Source organism: Daphnia magna, unplaced genomic scaffold, assembly GCF_020631705.1.
Source record: "Daphnia magna isolate NIES unplaced genomic scaffold, ASM2063170v1.1 Dm_contigs345, whole genome shotgun sequence".
Classification (NCBI taxonomy): Eukaryota; Metazoa; Arthropoda; class Branchiopoda; order Diplostraca; family Daphniidae; genus Daphnia; species Daphnia magna.
Window position 1 is genome coordinate 32094 of NW_025533259.1, and position 17649 is coordinate 49742.

General features: G+C 40.9%; 3 protein-coding genes across 3 annotated transcripts; 1 reads left to right on the plus strand and 2 right to left on the minus strand.

Moving 5' to 3' along the window:
* Nucleotides 1-1569: 1569 nt before the first annotated feature.
* LOC123468408 lies at nucleotides 1570-2784 on the minus strand. The gene is made up of 2 exons (XM_045167867.1): nucleotides 2718-2784; nucleotides 1570-2653 (listed from the first exon to the last, which is right to left on the minus strand). Exons 1-2 carry the CDS (start codon nucleotides 2765-2767, stop codon nucleotides 1570-1572), a joined length of 1134 nt encoding a protein of 377 aa, XP_045023802.1. The 5' UTR covers nucleotides 2768-2784.
* Nucleotides 2785-2919: 135 nt separating this feature from the next.
* Nucleotides 2920-4111, minus strand: LOC123468409. The gene is made up of 4 exons (XM_045167868.1): nucleotides 3969-4111; nucleotides 3787-3894; nucleotides 3641-3703; nucleotides 2920-3569 (listed from the first exon to the last, which is right to left on the minus strand). Exons 1-4 carry the CDS (start codon nucleotides 4084-4086, stop codon nucleotides 2920-2922), a joined length of 939 nt encoding a protein of 312 aa, XP_045023803.1. The 5' UTR covers nucleotides 4087-4111.
* Nucleotides 4112-4306: 195 nt separating this feature from the next.
* On the plus strand, nucleotides 4307-6614 carry LOC123468407. Its single transcript, XM_045167866.1, has 7 exons — nucleotides 4307-4568; nucleotides 4843-5112; nucleotides 5171-5287; nucleotides 5356-5596; nucleotides 5665-5896; nucleotides 5978-6164; nucleotides 6236-6614. The coding sequence occupies exons 1-6, from the start codon at nucleotides 4319-4321 to the stop codon at nucleotides 6113-6115; spliced, it is 1248 nt and encodes a 415-aa protein (XP_045023801.1). The 5' UTR covers nucleotides 4307-4318; the 3' UTR covers nucleotides 6116-6164; nucleotides 6236-6614.
* The last annotated feature ends 11035 nt before the right edge of the window (nucleotides 6615-17649 follow it).

The window sequence follows — 17649 nt, forward strand, 5'->3', positions numbered from 1 at the left end:
TTCACATTGAATACAAGTATATTCCATGCAGTTTACATATAGAAGTAAAAACTCATGGTATAACAGTGTATTCACATAGAATACAGGTATATTCCATGCAGTTTACATATAGAAGTAAAAACTCATGGTATAACAGTGTATTCACATTGAATACAAGTATATTCCATGCAGTTTACATATAGAAGTAAAAACTCATGGTATAACAGTGTATTCACATTGAATACAAGTATCTTCCTTGCAGTTTACATATAGAAGTAAAAACTCATGGTATAACAGTGTATTCACATTGAATACAAGTATATTTGATGCTGTTTACATATAGAACTAAAAACTAATGGTATAACAATGTATTCACATTAAATACAAGTATATTCTATGCAGTTTACATATAGAAGTAAAAACTCATGGTATAACAGTGTATTCACATTGAATACAAGTATATTTGATGCTGTTTACATATAGAACTAAAAATTCATGGTATAACAGTGTATTCACATTGAATCCAAGTATATTCCATGAAGTTTACATATAGAAGTAAAAACTCATGGTATAACAGTGTATTCACATTGAATACAAGTATATTTGATGCTGTTTACATATAGAACTAAAAACTCATGGTATAACAGTGTATTCACATTGAATACAAGTATATTCCATGCAGTTTACATATAGAAGTAAAAACTCATGGTATAAAAGTGTCTTCACATTGAATACAAGTATATTCAATGCAGTTTACATATAGAAGTAAAAACTCATGGTATAACAGTGTATTCACATTGAATACAAGTATATTTGATGCTGTTTACATATAGAACTAAAAACTCATGGTATAACAGTGTATTCACATTGAATACAAGTATATTCCATGCAGTTTACATATAGAACTAAAAACTCATGGTATAACAGCCCAGCTAGCAGATCTTTATTGGTAAAATATTTTTTTCCGACAATATTCTTCGGTCGATAACCCATATATTGGTATAATATTATATTTTTACTTTTTTGCGACAAGGTGGCTGTTAAATTTTTTTGTTGTTTTCCCAATAAATGACTTTTATCAAAGAATAATAAATCAATATTATTTTTTGTTATTTTACCAATAACGGACCATTAAGTAAGGAATCGAACGTTGAGTTATGAAAAAGCTATATTCTTTTTCATTTACCATGCGTTAAAAATCCTAAATAACTTTTATTGTATTCATTACGTTAGTTCTGTATACATAATTTGCCCAAATGAACAAATTATAGCCTAAAAATCGAAGTCGTTCATAGGTCTCGAACAACTAACTATTGAATCACGAATATAACACTTTACCTCTACGCCACCGTGTTATGATTTGTCTTACACATTAAGGATGCAAATGTCAGTACTGTTATTTTCGATAACTTTAAATAAAACTGATTGATAATTCTTAATTAATTAATTAATAATACTGTTTTATTTGTTTTGAAATGAATGTTTGAATTTTTTGAGCCTGGACGTTTTTATGCATAATTCACTCAAAACAAATAAATTCGTAAACATACATTTCTTTTGAACGTGTTTATTTATTTTGCTGCTTCATAATTACTGTGATGACAAATGTAGTAGTGGAATCACTAAACCATAATCGCGCATAACATTATTTCTTAGAAAAACAGCTTTTATAGCATTCTTAATTTCATTTTTATTCCATTTTTTCTGCCTTATTAAGCCGCGCACTTTATATACATTTAATTCAGATGCTTTAGCTGGGTGCGAGTAGAACTCTTCAAAGTTACCATCACGCCTTTTTTCTATTCTAAGAGCGTAACCTGTAACATATAATGAATCCATAGCTGTAACTTTAATAACTATTGGATGCCTAGCCCTTGGAACGATAATATAGGAATCATTTTTAGACTGTGGAATGATAGTAGCGAATGTATCATATGATTTCGATTTTCCGCAACGCTCATTTAATCCAGTTCTCTTCATCGCACTTTGCGTAGCATCGATTTCTGATAACCTTCGCACAATTTGCTTGAGAGGAAGTCTTGAATTTCTAAGAAGCCTTTTGAGTTTTCCTAAATAGTTTTCAAATCCAAAACAACTAAATGTATCTAACGCGCCATGAATAAGAACGTCTCCTGCCAAATGGATCAAAGAGTGGATATTGTAAACAATATGAAAATCACCATATAAAGCTGAAAAGTTCGTCACAAAATGTCTCAGGACTTGATCGGCATATTTTATATGGTCTACCGTAGATTTCGGATTGCAAAGTATTCGAATAGCAACATGGAAATAAATAAAGTGTTTGTACTGATGACAAGGGAGGATGTTTCTTAAAATATATATACCAGTGTAGAGAAGAAACGTCCTAAATTCTGTGGCTTTCCAGTTACTTATATCCTCAAGCGATCGACCTTTTCGATTGAATTCCTTTGGTAGTTGCATGGCACATAATCTGATTAATTCATTTATCAATCGTTGTTGTTGCTTACTCAGGCAATCGGGGTGTTGTTCCAACCAAATCATTTTCAGAAGGCGTTTCATGGCTCCAAAACAAACCAGGTGAAGATAATCCAACGGTATGTCAAACACCATGTCTAAATTATCGATTTCTTCAAGAGGGCTAATGGAATTATGATGATGTTCATCAGAACCAGCTCTAAAAGACTCATCAGTTCTGAAAAGCATTTTGAATTTACTACAAGAAATAATTCAGTAGCTTTTTAACCAATAATAAATACCTTAAAGCTGCCGTTAGTTGTGGAAACGTCGTTCTATTATCAGATCTCATTCCATGTGTTTCGCATCGTTCACCTGCGCAATATCCCGTGTGTCCAATAATTTGCTTGATTAATGCGCGAGCTGGTGCGTCACAACAGAAAGCGCCAATTCGAATGTCAAATTTTTGCCCAAAGTGAAGTATTCCGTCGTTTAAAAGCGCTTTTAATTCGTCCAAAAAGGCCGAAGATATGATCTGACGCTTAGCGGTTTTCCAACTCCACAGTGTAAAGTGACGAGAAATTCACTACTATCTTGACAATTAATAATGCGACAAACAATTGGCCAGAATTGCGTGCGGCTACTCCTCCAGAGCGGTAAACCATCAATATTAAATTGAAGAATAAGCATCATCAGCTTTTTGTCGGCGTTCATCAATTTTTTCCTTATCCCTTCAATTAATCCAAGGTGGACGAATGAGTTGCTGTTGCATTGGACACCGTTATTTAACTTGGTTAAGTCGCAAACTTTCGTCTTCATAATGGTTCTTGGATCCTTAGGTATGTTATGCCCCAAGTCGCGTAAGAGATTTGAAATTTCAGCGATAGTTGTTAGAGAACAATTAGTCTTGATTTTTATCTGTGCGATACGCTCCGTAATGGTTAGTCCGTTAAAAGCTTCCTCAATTGGATTTTCATTTGCAATATCATCAAAGTTGTTTAAAATTTCATCGCTGTAGCTACTATCGGTACTTGTGTTGTAATAAATTGCAGCAGAATCTGTGGTTGTTGTGTATAAAGATGATGTGTCATTATTATGTAAGGAGTTGTCAAAATGTGCCGCAGATACCGCAGATCTGTTATCTCTATCTGAGGCTATACATGAAAAACAGAGAAATGATTTGATTTGAGCCATAATAAAGTATTATTTAATTTTAAGATAATACCTGAAGATTCAAATTCAATCAATTGTCCCCTAGCACAAATGTCCTGGTGAAGTAGTAAATTTTCTATATATTTTAAAGACATTTTAAAGTTTAATCATTGATTAGAAAGTTTGTTTGTATCACTTTGCACGGAAAAATTATTATACCTGTCGTCATTCTTAAACTTTCATCTGTTAAATTTCTGTCGGATGTTCCACTATATAAATCATTGTCTGAACTTTCGCTTCGATTTTCTTCAGCACTTGTTCCGGAATCTATATTTAATAAAGTAGTTTTGACCAAATGCCTGAATCGGTATTATATTAAGATGCATTAATTTTATTTATACCTGATCGTTCTGATGAAGAACTGAAATAAGTAACCAAATTTTGCTCTTGCTGTTGAAGTTTTAGCTTTTGGATTTCTTTATTTACTTCCCTATTTTCTGTCCACCTAGACGAACTCATGATTGCAAATCATGACACAAGCGTGGTTAATTATGACAGGCCATCCATTTATTGTGACAATAATACATATAAATTAAAAAAACTGGAATTTTATTGTAGTACTATTGTTATTCCGCTAGATGAGTTCTCGAATAGACGAATTAAGCTTCTCACAAAATGGTCATGCAACGTTGCGTGCCGTTAGCATCATCAGAGGCAATCACGTTTATCAAGTCTGCGTTCTGCTACCAAGATGTCTGCAATAGTACGTTTCCCAGAAAAACCATACAAGCGGTATTGGGTCGCAAAAGTTTACGACGATGAAGTGGCAAATAAACAGGTTTTCAGTGTTCTAAATCCTAAATGGTGTCAGCCAGAAATATTGAAATGCCAGTTTCCTGCTGATATGAAAGTTAGTGAACAAGTGAAACAACGTGGTGAGAGCATGAAGCCAGCGGAATCGGATTGGATAACTTTCTCATATGTGTATTTCTCTCAAACTGGTAAAATTATTCTCTGATTCGTCAAATTAAAAAAAATATATTGAATTTGCATTCAATTGAGATCAACACAAATAGTTGTGGATTCTACCAACAGATGGCGAACGAGAGCGTTTGTTTTTATTTACATTCGGGAATCATGACTTGAACTACATTTATATTTCTTTTAGCATAGTAGCCTTGAAAACAGCTAGTTCTATAATCTTTTTTTCCGCTCTATAATTACTTAACCGTCATCTGCTTATTATTAACGTAAAATATTTTATTTGTCTACTAGATGATATTAAATCTGCATATCGGCGAGTTGAACGACTGAGTAAAGGAGAAACGTTTGAAGAATCTGAGCAAGTAAAGCGTTTGAGAATAGCGAATAAAAAGTATGCTGATGATTACGAAATCGGGGAATTTTCAAAATCTAGTGAGAAAGCTCTATCGCAAGAATCGACCAGGACTACGCCGCCCTCAGTGAAAAAGTCGTTAGCCAAGAAGCCCACACAACAAAACATTTCAAATTTCCCATCTATACCGAATAGTAGTGTCCCCGAAGGTAATATATGATTATTATTATTAAGTTGTAGTATCATAATAAGTTACTTTTTTATTAGTATCCGGAAAACGTGGGGTGGATAGAGGCAAATCTTTGAAAGCTGTCATTCAAACGGCCACAGTCAGCACTGTTTCAAATTCCGAATCATTAGAGAAAGATATGGTTGCGCCCGAAGGTAAATGGCAATAGATATTATGTTGTTATTATATATTGGCAGAACAGTTAATTTGTTATTGTTATTAGGATTATTTAAGCGCAATTGTCAGGTCACGTTGACGCGATATGAAGATATGAGCAACGACTCTGGTATCAATATTGACACAATTGAAGAACCATCACATATAGAAGATTTTGAAAGTTCATACCAGGAGACAACGCAGGCATCTAGAGCGACCAATGCAAGCAAAGTCCGCGATATCAACTTCATCAGTCAAAAGAGACGAAGCAAAATCCAGAAAAATACTTCAGAATTAGAAATGGTGTTGTACGTATGGCCTTTTTTTAGAATACTCTATTTTATGCAACTACATCTAAATACTTTTTTTTGTCCAGGACTCCTGCTCAAATGAGTCATCTACTGATCAAAATGGATCAGCGAAGTAAGCGAACAGAAAAAATGGTGATAGAGATTAAAAATAATCGTACTGCTGGAGTCTTTTCTCCTTCTGGACTTCAATTATTGAAGGACAAGCTTCCCACAATGCCTTTCGACGATTGGAGTGAACTTGTGAAATTTGAGGATAGCATAGCTAGCGATGATGGGGCTTCTATAAAGAACGATTTGGTACGTACACTATATTTATTTCTACATTTTCACAGAAAGAAAACCAATGTGTAATGTTATTAACGTAACTTTAAATTCTAGTTGGCATTCCTACAAATGGTACCTGGTACTTCAGTATATCAAACTGCCAAAAACATGATGGCTACTCTGATATCCATACCGCTATCCCAGCTATGTACTTTTAAAGGAACATCTGTTATTCGTGACAAAGGAATATAGAAAAACAAATTTTCTCAATCTTGCCCAACTATCTTGGCTTGCATTAGTGGTAATAATTGACGTAATTTATATAAGTTATAAAAAGTGAAATAATAATGATAAACACTTTTTTATATTTAGCTGCCTGTTTATCCCGACATCACGATAAATACGACCCCAATCAATTCAAAGCGTCTTTACAAAAGTTTTTTATTGAATCTGGAGATAAAAATGGGGGCACAGAGAAAAGAAAGAGAAAAATCAACGAAAAAAAATTAGAAGGACAGATTCAACAAAAAAATCTCTCAAAAAATTCAGCAAGTGACATCTTTGAATCGTCGGAGGAAGACGTGGAATCATCTGGAAATGAAGCAGCCAATTTCAGAAAAAACAAGAGGAACAATTTTGATTGTATTAGTTCGTACTTTAGTTCAGGTTCATCAGATTCAGATAGTTGAATTCTATGTCCAACATCGCCGTGAAACATGAATCGAAAAATAAACAAATTGTGGACTGTAAATTTTTTTCTTTCATATTTTTCTAATAATAACTTCCTCTGCAAAATACGATGTATGCAGTTTTCAGCTAAATATAAAGCAAATAACATTCGCCAACATTTGAAAAGTAAGAAATCTGTTATTTTACCAATAGAAGTAAAATAACTTAAAAAATATTGTGACCCAATAAATTCGGGTGCAAAAATATATTGGATAAATATTTAAAAAAATTATTTTACCAACATCTCAATTGTAGGAATATAATATTTTAGCAATATTTGGGAAATATACTCTGCTAGCTGGGAGTGTATTCACGTTGAATACAAGTATATTTGATGCTGTTTACATATAGAAGTAAAAACTCATGGTATAACAGTGTATTCACATTGAATACAAGTATATTTGATGCTGTTTACATATAGAACTAAAAACTCATGGTATAACAGTGTATTCACATTGAATACAAGTATATTCCATGCAGTTTACATATAGAAGTAAAAACTCATGGTATAACAGTGTATTCACATTGAATACAAGTATATTCCATGCAGTTTACATATAGAAGTAAAAACTCATGGTATAACAGTGTATTCACATTGAATACAAGTGTAGGATATTGTTCAGCCCGTGTCTGAACTTACCTTAGTAAAGAGAAAAATGTGACGACGAAATAAAGAACACACGGGAGCACTGGTTGCTGTCTTGACGGTGTGAGGTATATTCTGTAACTGATTGCCCCTTGCCCTGTACATTTTCCGGCCGGTAGGCCGAAGGGGCGGGGCTACACAAAATAAATTGTGACATGGTGGCCTCCTAGCGAGGGCCACCCAAATCATATTCAATAAAACGTAATGGAAGTCGTGTCCGTCTTCCAGTTCGTGTTGTCGGATGTTGGGAACGAGATATATTCCCAACACACTCCCCACCAGAGCCCGTGGTCCACGGCTCTCCCTGCTCGACTGGATCTGCGGCGGCCACGGGTGGAGTTGCTTCTTCTGGTTCCAATTCCAGCTCTGGCGTAGGTGGAATTTCGACGTCGTCCGGCTGATCCTCACGTAGCTCTAAGGGGTGTAATGATTGAATGGCACGGTTGATAAGATTCCCGTTCGGCGTCTTGACCATAACCGAACGGATCAACCCGTCTCTGCTAGTGATTAGCTCCTTCACTACTCCTATCGTCCACATAAGGCGCTTGGTGTTGTCATCGTGAATGATGACAACTTCTCCTACCCGGATCTTGCGGCCGGGTCCCCCTTTACAGTGGAACTTGTCGATTTGGAGAAGGTAATCCGTCACAAATCGTTCGCAGATATCGCTGACATACTCCCTACGTTGACGATCCATTTCCAGCAGTTTCAAATTGGTTGCGTCGGGAGCCATGAGGTTTTCGGCTGGCTCCGGTGGAGTGCAGTTCGAACGCCTATTGTTGAGAAACTGGTTCGGGGTGATGGGGAGCGGGTCGTCGCTCCCTTCTGCCACGTAGGTGAGTGGCCGTGCATTCACCACGCTCTCGGTTTCAATGAGACTAACCTCTAGCTCGTCGTATTCCAGACATGCACGACCATTGGAGCGCCTCAACAAATCCTTCATCGTCCGCACCATGCGCTCCCAGAACCCTCCCCACCATGGGGCTAGGCTGGCCGAGAAAATCCATTCGGTTTTCCGCATTGCCAGAAGGTCGTGGATCGCTGGGTCGGATTTTAAGACTTTCAAGTGTTTCGAGACGCATCTGAATGTTTGGGCATTGTCCGAATACATGATGGAGACGCTACCTCTCCTGGCGGAAAATCTTCGAAATGCGAGGAGGAAGTCGCGCGCGGACATTGTTTTTGTTAGCTCCAGATGGACGGCCCTCGTTACGGCACAGGTAAATAGGCAGGCATAGCTCTTTGGCTGTTTAATTGTGCCTTTCTTTTTGGCTGAGGATTCGTCCAATTGGAGATTTTCTTCATTTTCCTCCGATGGTTCTGTGGTTGGAGGTTCTTCAATGGGCTCCATCGCTGGAGGCTCTACCGTAGGCTCCAAAGCCGAACCATCCGTTTGCGAGGGATCCGTGGAGGATGTAGGATCCGTTTGCTTGCGTTTCTTACGCAATGTTGGGTGTTTGTAATATAGCGGCCCTGCGAAATCAACACCCGTGATTTCGAAGGCTTTCGCTTGTTTCAGTCGATTAATCGGTAGAGCTGCAGCTATTTCTCTGAATGGCGGTGAAGATAGCCGTTGGCACTTGACGCAGGCGTGCCAGACTGATTTGGTCTGTTGGCGTCCTTTGATGATCCAAAAACGTTCTCTTAGATCCGATAGAGTGGTTTTAACTCCAGCGTGTTTTAGCGAGACGTGTCGATCTTGGATGATTAGTTTGACGACTGGATGTTGAGCGGGAAGCAAGATGGCGGGTTCAATCTCCCTGTCTCTTAGCGCTAGCTCTACTCTTCCTGTTATTCTAATCAACTTGTCTCTTGCGTCCCACACGGGTCGGAGTGCGGCAATTTTCTCTTTATGGTGCGGTTGCCGCCCTTCTTGCAGATCCTGAAACGTCTTGGGAAAAGCTTCTTTTTGGAGCTGCCTATAAATAAGTAGCTCTGCCTTCGTCAGTTCCTCTACTTTTAGATGTTCTACCATTATCTGTTTTCCGTCTCCTGTCTTGATTGGAGTCTTCACTTGTGTGGCGTTTGTGGGGCGGTTTTTGGAGGTGAATCTCAGTATCCAAGCAGTTCTTCTGAGTAGTCGATTCCAAGACGGAATTCGATCCAGGTGCCATTCCACTGGAGTGGCTGGCTCCACGGAAGCTACCGACATGGTGACGGTTTTTGATTTTGCTTCCGCTTCGATTCTTTCATGGATACTGGGTTCTTCTACCTCGGGCGTTGAATCCGGCCATTTGGTTTCGTCTTCTTTCAGCCATGATGGTCCGTTCCACCATAGCTCGGAGTGTACCAGCGTTGCGGCTGGCGCTCCCCCGCGAGGCGAGATCCGCAGGATTTTGGACGCCTGGACAGTGCCGCCACCAATTTGGGCCAGAAAGTTTCTTAATAGCTTCGACTTGGTTCCTGACGAATGGTTTCCACCTGTTGGTGTCTCCTCGGATCCAGCCAAGTGCCACTAGAGAGTCAGCCCAGAATATAGTTCGCCACGATTCGATGTGGAGAAAGTTCTTGAGTTTTTCTCCCAATCGTGCCGCCAAAAGTGAGCTTAATAGCTCCAATCTTGGTAAGGTGACCTTTTTCTTTGGAAGAGGCGCCACTTTTGTCTTGCTAGCAAGAAAATGGATGACTGTGTCGCCGTTTTTGGTTTGTAGCCTTGCGTAGGCAACGGCTCCATAAGCGGCCTCGGATGCGTCGCCGAAGACATGAATTTCTGCATTTTGTATGACCCTTTTCGAGTAGCCTATCCAGCGTGGGATTTTTAAGTTGGCAAACTCGTTCAACCCAGTCATGGCTGCTATCCATGTCTTCCGTATTTCAGGAGGCGATTCCACATCCCAGTCAATTTCGGCTTCCCAAAGTTTCTGGTAGATTATTTTCAGCAGGAGCGTTGTGGGTGCTAGAAACCCAATGGGATCGAATACTCTTGCCGATATTCTTAAAATATTTCTTTTGGTCACTAGTTCTCCCAATTCCGTCGCAGCTTCGATGATAGGTGCGGGATCGAATTGGAAGGTGTCGGATTCGGTATCCCATCGAATCCCTAGGACCTTAGGCTGACCTTCTTCCAGTTTCTGAGTAAAAATTTTCACTATGGGGTTGATGAGCCCCTTTTCACTGAGAAATTTGCGAACTGTTTTGTCATTGGTGACCCAACTTCGCATGTTGAGTTTTGCCTCCTGGAAGATGGATTTCGTCTCCTGTATCCTGGTTTTGGCTGTGGAAATGTTGTCGGCGCCTCCAAGGTAGTCGTCAACATAAATTTGCTCCTTGAGCTGTCTTACTGTGGTGGAGTAGATTGATTCATTGCCGTCTAGGTGCTTGTTTAGGGTAGCTCGCAGCAAAAATGGGCTGGAGCTGAGCCCAAATGGGACTCAGTGTTGTATGCCACTAGAGGCGAATTTGGCGTTTCTGGCTCCGTGATCCACAGGAATCTGATAGCTTCGGCGTCTTCAGGATGCAGGGCGATGTTTAAGAAAGCTTTTTCGATGTCTGCTATCCATGCGATTTTGTTCAAACGGAATCGCATTAAGACGGCTAGCAGATCGGGATTTAGGTTCGGGCCGGTTTCTAAGACATCGTTGAGGCTTGGGCCATACTTTGATTTTGCCGCCCCGTCGAATACCGGTCGAATCTTCGTGGATTTTTTGTCCTGTCGGATGACAGGATGGTGTGGCAGATAAGTGTGGAGTCCTTCGTAATTCTGGTCTGCCTCCTCTACGAAGTTTTGGACGCGAAGCTGGTCTATTTCCTTATGGTAGGCTGATAGAAGCTCTGGTGTTCTTTTGAGTCTTTTCAATAGACTCTCCAGTCTTCCTTTTGCCATCAGGAAATTCTTTTCTAGCCTCCATTTGTCCGTTTTCCACGGGATTGGGGTGCAGTATCGCCCATCTTTTTGACGGGTGATTTTGTCGCCAAAGGAGATGAGAGCATCGTCTGGCTCCACTGCATCACAATCGTCTAGAATGGCAAAGTGTTCCAGCTTCCAGAACAGAGATAAGTCAAAGTCCGTTTGCCGCTTCAATTCTTCTTTTACGATTTTCCGTTTTTCCTTTTTGTTTTTGGAGGTATGGTTGAGCTCCTGGCTGGAAATTTCTTCCATAGGCCTCGGCTGGGCGGGCGAAAATTCTTTGGCCTCCTTGCCGGCTCCCATTACGTCCATATCTTCGGAGGGATTCGTAAAATAAAATTCTGAATCGAGACATCTGGCTGCGTACGATGATACTGTCTGATGATTGGAAAAGCTACTGCATTGTAGCATTTGCTGGATTATTGCCTTTTCTTTTTTCGATCTTTTTTCCTTCGAAGGTCCAGCTATCATGCGACCTAGTTTTGTGTTGTATGCTCTAAGGCCGCACGGACTTTGGATAGCCGGTTCGTTAGGAATGATCTTAAACATTTGGTCGACTCCGATTAAAATGCCGACTTCTTTTTCTTGGCTGTTGGTTTCAAACCTGTCGTCAGCCATTTTTTCGTCTTCCAACCACAGGTGTCTTGCGAATGCCGTGTGGGAGTAGGGTCCAGTGTCTCCGATGTAGTCCGTTTCCAGGGCTGTTATTTTGACGAGAGGGGCTCCTTTCCAGGTGCCCCGAACTGTCAATTCCACTGTGTTGATTTGCTCTACTGGATTGGGTTTCCTTTGTTTGAAGACTCTCGTCCCGATATTTTCCACGGCCACTATCTTCAAATTCAGCGATTTCGAAATAGATCTGGTGACCCAGGATCTATGGCTGCCATCATCAATAAATAATATTGCCCTGGTTTCTTTACCATTGGGGCCTACCACCATCACCGTTGCCGTTTTCACCACGAGATCGCCGTAGGTGTTTGCACTGGAGACAGATGCCATGACGTTCGTTGGGGCATTGTTTCCGGTGTGTGCAAATCTTGTCACCTTTTTGTCACAGAGGGCGGTGTGGTGTGTCGCCTGGCAGTGTTTGCATAAGTAGTTGGTGGGGCAGTTTGAAGTTTCGTGATTAGGGCTGAAACATCTGACGCACCTTTTCTGCCTGGCGATTATGGCCTTTTTGTCCTTGAGGTTTACTGGACAAACCGTGGGGTAGTGTATTTCCCCACAGAAAATGCACGGTCTTGTGCATTGTCGGACGATGAAGTTGTCTTGTCGTCCTGGTGGTGTATTTGATGGCTGTGTGCTTTGTTTTGAATATCTTCTGGCTTGTGGAGCTAGTTGGGATCTAGCTCCAATTGCCAGTTGAGAGGCTGTAGCAGCTGGTGGCTGTTTCGCCGGTGTGGTTGTTGTCGTCTGCTGTGGAGTTTTAACCGTTTCCGATTTCCATCGGCAGTACCTTTCAGCAGCGTCGACTTGATCCCTGATGAAATTCAGCAGGGCTGTGATGTCGGTGATGTCGTTTGCATCGGAACTCGACCATTCTTTCTGCAATTCTGCAGGAAGCAATTTCATTAATTTTGTGCCCACGAGTCCTCCAAAGGTGTCTTTTTGTACCCCGAGTGTCTCCAAGGCATTTATGTGCGACTGGACGGTGAGCTGAAGTCTTCGAAGAGCCGATACGTCTGTCATAGACTTAACAGGAGCCAGGTTATCAAATTTGCATAGATGGGTTTGAATGAGGGCCTTTGGTTTGGCATAGACCCTTTTCAATTCAGCAATGGCGATGTTGTAGTTTGCTGCAGTCAGTTCCAAGTTTTCCACGCACAAGTATGCTTCCCCCTTGAGATATTCTTTGAGATAGTCGAATTTTTGGACGTCCGACATGGTGGACGAGTGGATGGAGGCGTTAAAGCTCTCCCAGAATGACGTCCACTCAAGGATATCTCCTTTAAAATGTTTGATTTGCCTTTGGGGAAGGCGTGTTGATTGTGGTGCAGGTATGGCTGCTACTGGAGCAGGAGCGGCTGCTATTGGAGCAGCAGCGGCTGCGGCTGCAATTTGTGCCGTAGCTTGGTTTTGAGCTATCAGCTGCTGAATTTGTTGCGCGTAGGCCTGTTGTTGTTGAAGGACTTGTGCTGCAAAGGCTTGCTGTTGTTGTGTGAGCAAATCATGCAGCGCCTTGCTTCTGTCTTCTTCCCGTTTTCGCTCGTCTTTTCTTTGCTGGTCTTGGAACTCAGCGTCCAGTTGCCGTTTGTACTCCTCGCGTTTGTTTTTGGCTAGAGCGAGTACAGCACTCATGTCTTCTCGCCACTGCGGAGTAATCTTGTTCGATTTGCTCCTCGGTGGCGTTAGTGGATTGCCAAAGGCCTTTTAGTTTACTAAATGAGCGCTAGATGGCGCCACTAACGTCCTGCCAAAGTGCTTTTTAGTTTACTAAATGAGCGCTAGATGGCGCCACTAACGTCCTGTCAAAGTATCTTTTAGTTGACTAAATGAGCGCTAGATGGCGCCACTAAGATCCTGCCGAGATGGCACATGATGTCGGAACTGACTACTAGATGGACAACTAGTCCAGCAGTATCGACTAGTTGATACGTATCGACTAGTGATAGACTCATAGAGATGACCAACTTAGACTGGACCATAAGTATCGGCTAGCTGATAAGAATCGACGACAAGATAGTGGCATCTAGTTCGAGACCACCGAACTAGAATTATCGGAAGATCCGCCACAAGATGGCGCCACCAGTAATTTTAACAAACAAATAGAGATCGGCAACTATGATTAACCGGTTATTCCGTTGCCATGGTTACAAGGTTAACCGGTTAACTTGTTCCTCAGTTATTCACCTTACAAGTTCACGCGCGGAAAGAAGAATAGAAGATCGAGACGACATCTACGCCAGCGCCAAAATTATTGTTACGATTAGATTAATTCTCTGTCAACGGTGTTTTTATAATTGGTATATAAGGGGCTGAAATAGGCCTCATTAATACACACTATTTTCCACCGAGTTTCCTGTCTGGTGTCCTTTATTTCGGTATCGTATTTTGGTTGCATTTTCTTACTTTTATTGTCTGTTGCTGTTCGCCGTCTTGTTGCTGTCGTGTGGTTGCCGCCTTGCTGCCTTGCTGCCTTGCTGCCACCTTTTCTCCACTCTTCAGCCGTCTTCGAACTGCTAGCCGGCAACTCCAGGGGATCTTCCGAACGTCCGTATTTGAAGAACATCCAAGTCATTAGTAATTAATATATATACTCTCTACTTCTCTTCATCTTTGATTATTGCTGCTGTGTCGCGGCAATAAACCGCATTCCTTTTCCGTACTCTACGGCAAAACTCTTCTTGATACTGTCACCCGATAAGGTGACAGGTTGGCCAATAAACAAAAGATATACGCTGGCACTTCGGTGCTAGGCCTAGAAATACAAACAGAGAAAAACGCTGACACTCCGGTGTTAGGCTTAGGAAAAATAAGAAATTAAAATATACAAATATACACTTAGATTCTGAGTCGGCAGTCTCCGACATAAAGATTGAACGAATCTTTAAACTAGTAAGGTGGCCTTTCAGGCCTGCTCGTGTTGCCGATGCCCCTCGTGACATTTTTATTTGGGTTGCTGGAACGAACTAAGGCAAAAAGAGAAAAGGGGGGCTTATTGGATTTTCCTGCTCCTATCACCGAAATTTCTTCAGTTGATGTCGGGTTTTTCCGACCTTTTCCGTTGCTTGATTCTTAGTAGTAACAGCTGGGTCCGACTTCTGGATTTCCCTTAAAGAAGTGGGCGAAAAATTGAGTTGAAAGCTTTTAGCTTTCGTGTTGCCACCAGTTGCGAGTAATGGAAGGGAGTAGCGTTTCGCTGTACTCCAAACAGTGGGCGTATTTTTTAAACTCCACTGGCTTGGAATGTTCTTCCTTCCTTTATCAGGCGACTGTGAGATGTGGCGAATAAATTTGGCTCTTAGTTAGCTTTCGGTAACTTAGAGCACTGTACCGACTTTGTTGTCAGCTATACAGGTGTCACGAGGTTTGGACAATGGCTTAGCACGATCTAAGATTATTGGACATTAAGCGGAGTGCAAAAAATTTGGCTCCTCCAATGGCATAAAGAATTCAAAGCAAGGTTTAGAAGCAGCGAAGAAATCATAAGTTTAAAGAAAAGTGATCCACCAAGCGTTATTTCTAAAGGCTAGGTGGCATTAATTTGCAATTTTTTATGAAATAAATGAAAATTTTTGGATTCTTGGAAAGAATATAATAATTAGTGGCGTACTACTTCAATATAAAAAGAAAAAATCACAATTTTTGAAGTGTACAAAAGAAGTTGCAATTTTGAACGCTATGTGGCGTAGACGTTCGTTTCTTTGAAAGAGAAAAAAAAATTTTTGATTTTGAGATCACCAACAAAAAAGGAAAGAGTTTCGAATCTGAGCGCTAGATGGCGTAAGACGTTCAGTTCTGAAGAAAATGTTTGAAAATTTAAAAAAGGAAAAAAGTTTGCTATTTTGAGCACCAGATGGCGTAGGCGTTCAGTAGATGAGAAAAATGTTTAAATTTTTTTAAAAGGAAAAAAGATTGCTTATTCTGAGCACCAGATGGCGTAAGCGTTCAGTGGATGAGAAAAAGAAAAAAAAATTTGAATTTGAGAGGGAAAGAAAAAAAAATTTAGTGATAGGTTTGTAAATTTGAACGCCAGATGGCGTTTGCTTTCAGTTAGAATGGAATTTTGAAAGTTTTTTTGAAAGTTGAGAAAAGTGATTGGAATTTCGAGCGCTAGATGGCGTTTGCTGCCTCGAAATTGAAATAAATAGAGATTGGCGTTGCCTAATTTCCAAATATGTAAGAAAGTTTTTTCGTTTAGGGAGTGTAACTATTAAATTACTCTCCAATTTGGAAAAAAGAGAAGGAAATGGCAACAATGGATTTTGAGTTTTATGTTTATTACAGAAGAACAATCACAATTTGTGGTAAAGATCGATTAGATCGTCAGGGTCAATTTCGATAATTATGATGTCTTCTTCTTCTTCTATTGCTATTTCTTCTCCTTCTTTTCCTTTCTCTTTCTCTTCTTCCTTCTCTTCTTTCTTTCCTTCTGTCTCGTTGATGGTGATGGGTTTGATCACGGGGGTCGGGTCGCGGTGCGGTTTGTCCAGGATACTTTTGGGGCGGAATTTATTTCGGGTATCAGGTGGAATATAAGGCGTTGGGTCGAGGTGTGGAAGGTTTAGAGGATGTCCGCGTCCACCTTTGATTCTCGAGCCATACTTAAATGCATTATATTCGATACAACTTGGTGGTGGGAGGGGCTCCGGTTCTTCCTCTGGGAACAGTTGTATCAGGTCGTTAACCGGGGCTTCCGCTGTTGAAGGCCCGGGATCGCGTTCGGGGTGCCCGATTGGCGATGCTGATGCTGCCGCCCCTTCCTCTACCTTCGGTTTGTACCGGATGTCTCCGGAGTACTTTGGAGTGATGGCCTCCTTCAATTCCGATAGTGGCATGTGTTGCACGATTATTGGGAGAAGAGACTCCAGGGACGAGGTTGTTGTCTTTTGGGTATCTGGATTGGCTGCAGCGGTTGCTTCCACGTGGTGGTTGTAGGCTGCAACTTGGCGCCGACCTTCCGGGGTGTTGTGGAATCTTCTCGGAAGTGTGGGCCCTGTCCACGGCCTTTCCAGACCCGCCTTACGCCTCTGCGCCCTTTTGATCTTCTCTGAGTCCCTAATTTTTTAGGCTTGTTTGGAGACCCGAGGTGCTCCGCTATGGCGGAGGACAAACGAGAAGAAGGGAAATTAATGGAGGAACCTCCAACAAAACAAAGAAGAAGGAAAAAAAATTTTTGAAAAGGAAGAGTAAAGAAATTCAATCCAATATGGCCGCCACCGACCACGTGAGTGAGAGGCAAAAAAAACTCAAACTCTTTGGCTCGAAATAGAGAAGACAAAAGAAAATAGCAAACGAGAAAAAAAGAAAAAAGAATTAAAGTGTTTAAAAAAAAAATATTTTACGGGGAGGTAACCTTCGTGGAGGTTTCTCCAAAGATTCCTAGCTTGAGCTAGGTTGAGCCCACCGTAATGGCCATGGCCGCCACTGACCACGCGGTGGAAAAAAAGAGAAAAGAAAAAAAATTTTTTTACAAGACAATTATTTACCCGTCTACTGTCGCAGTTACTACGACGTAAGTAGCAAAAAATGAAAAAGGGAAAAATTTGCCCTGCGGTTAACACGTGGTGTTCACCGAATAAGAGAAGAAAGAAAAAATTTTAGGGGTGAGTTACGTCTCCCCACAGTCCACAGACAGCGAAATTTCTTAGTAAATTTAAATTACTTAACTAGTTCGAAGGACCATGTAGGATATTGTACAGCCCGTGTCTGAACTTACCTTAGTAAAGAGAAAAATGTGACGACGAAATAAAGAACACACGGGAGCACTGGTTGCTGTCTTGACGGTGTGAGGTATATTCTGTAACTGATTGCCCCTTGCCCTGTACATTTTCCGGCCGGTAGGCCGAAGGGGCGGGGCTACACAAAATAAATTGTGACATGGTGGCCTCCTAGCGAGGGCCA

Bases quoted from the DNA above. Each gene is read 5' to 3' on its own strand.
- LOC123468408 (XM_045167867.1), bottom strand. From the start codon at position 2,767: ATGAGATCTGATAATAGAACGACGTTTCCACAACTAACGGCAGCTTTA. The intron at 2,654-2,717 runs GTATTTATTATT...AATGCTTTTCAG, and splicing joins CAACTAACGGCAGCTTTAAG to AACTGATGAGTCTTTTAGAG.
- LOC123468409 (XM_045167868.1), bottom strand. From the start codon at position 4,086: ATGAGTTCGTCTAGGTGGACAGAAAATAGGGAAGTAAATAAAGAAATC. The intron at 3,895-3,968 runs GTATAAATAAAA...TATTAAATATAG, and splicing joins TTCTTCATCAGAACGATCAG to ATTCCGGAACAAGTGCTGAA. The intron at 3,704-3,786 runs GTATAATAATTT...TAAAATATATAG, and splicing joins AAGTTTAAGAATGACGACAG to AAAATTTACTACTTCACCAG.
- LOC123468407 (XM_045167866.1), top strand. From the start codon at position 4,319: ATGTCTGCAATAGTACGTTTCCCAGAAAAACCATACAAGCGGTATTGG. The intron at 5,288-5,355 runs GTAAATGGCAAT...TATTGTTATTAG, and splicing joins AGATATGGTTGCGCCCGAAG to GATTATTTAAGCGCAATTGT. The intron at 5,597-5,664 runs GTACGTATGGCC...TTTTTTGTCCAG, and splicing joins TCAGAATTAGAAATGGTGTT to GACTCCTGCTCAAATGAGTC.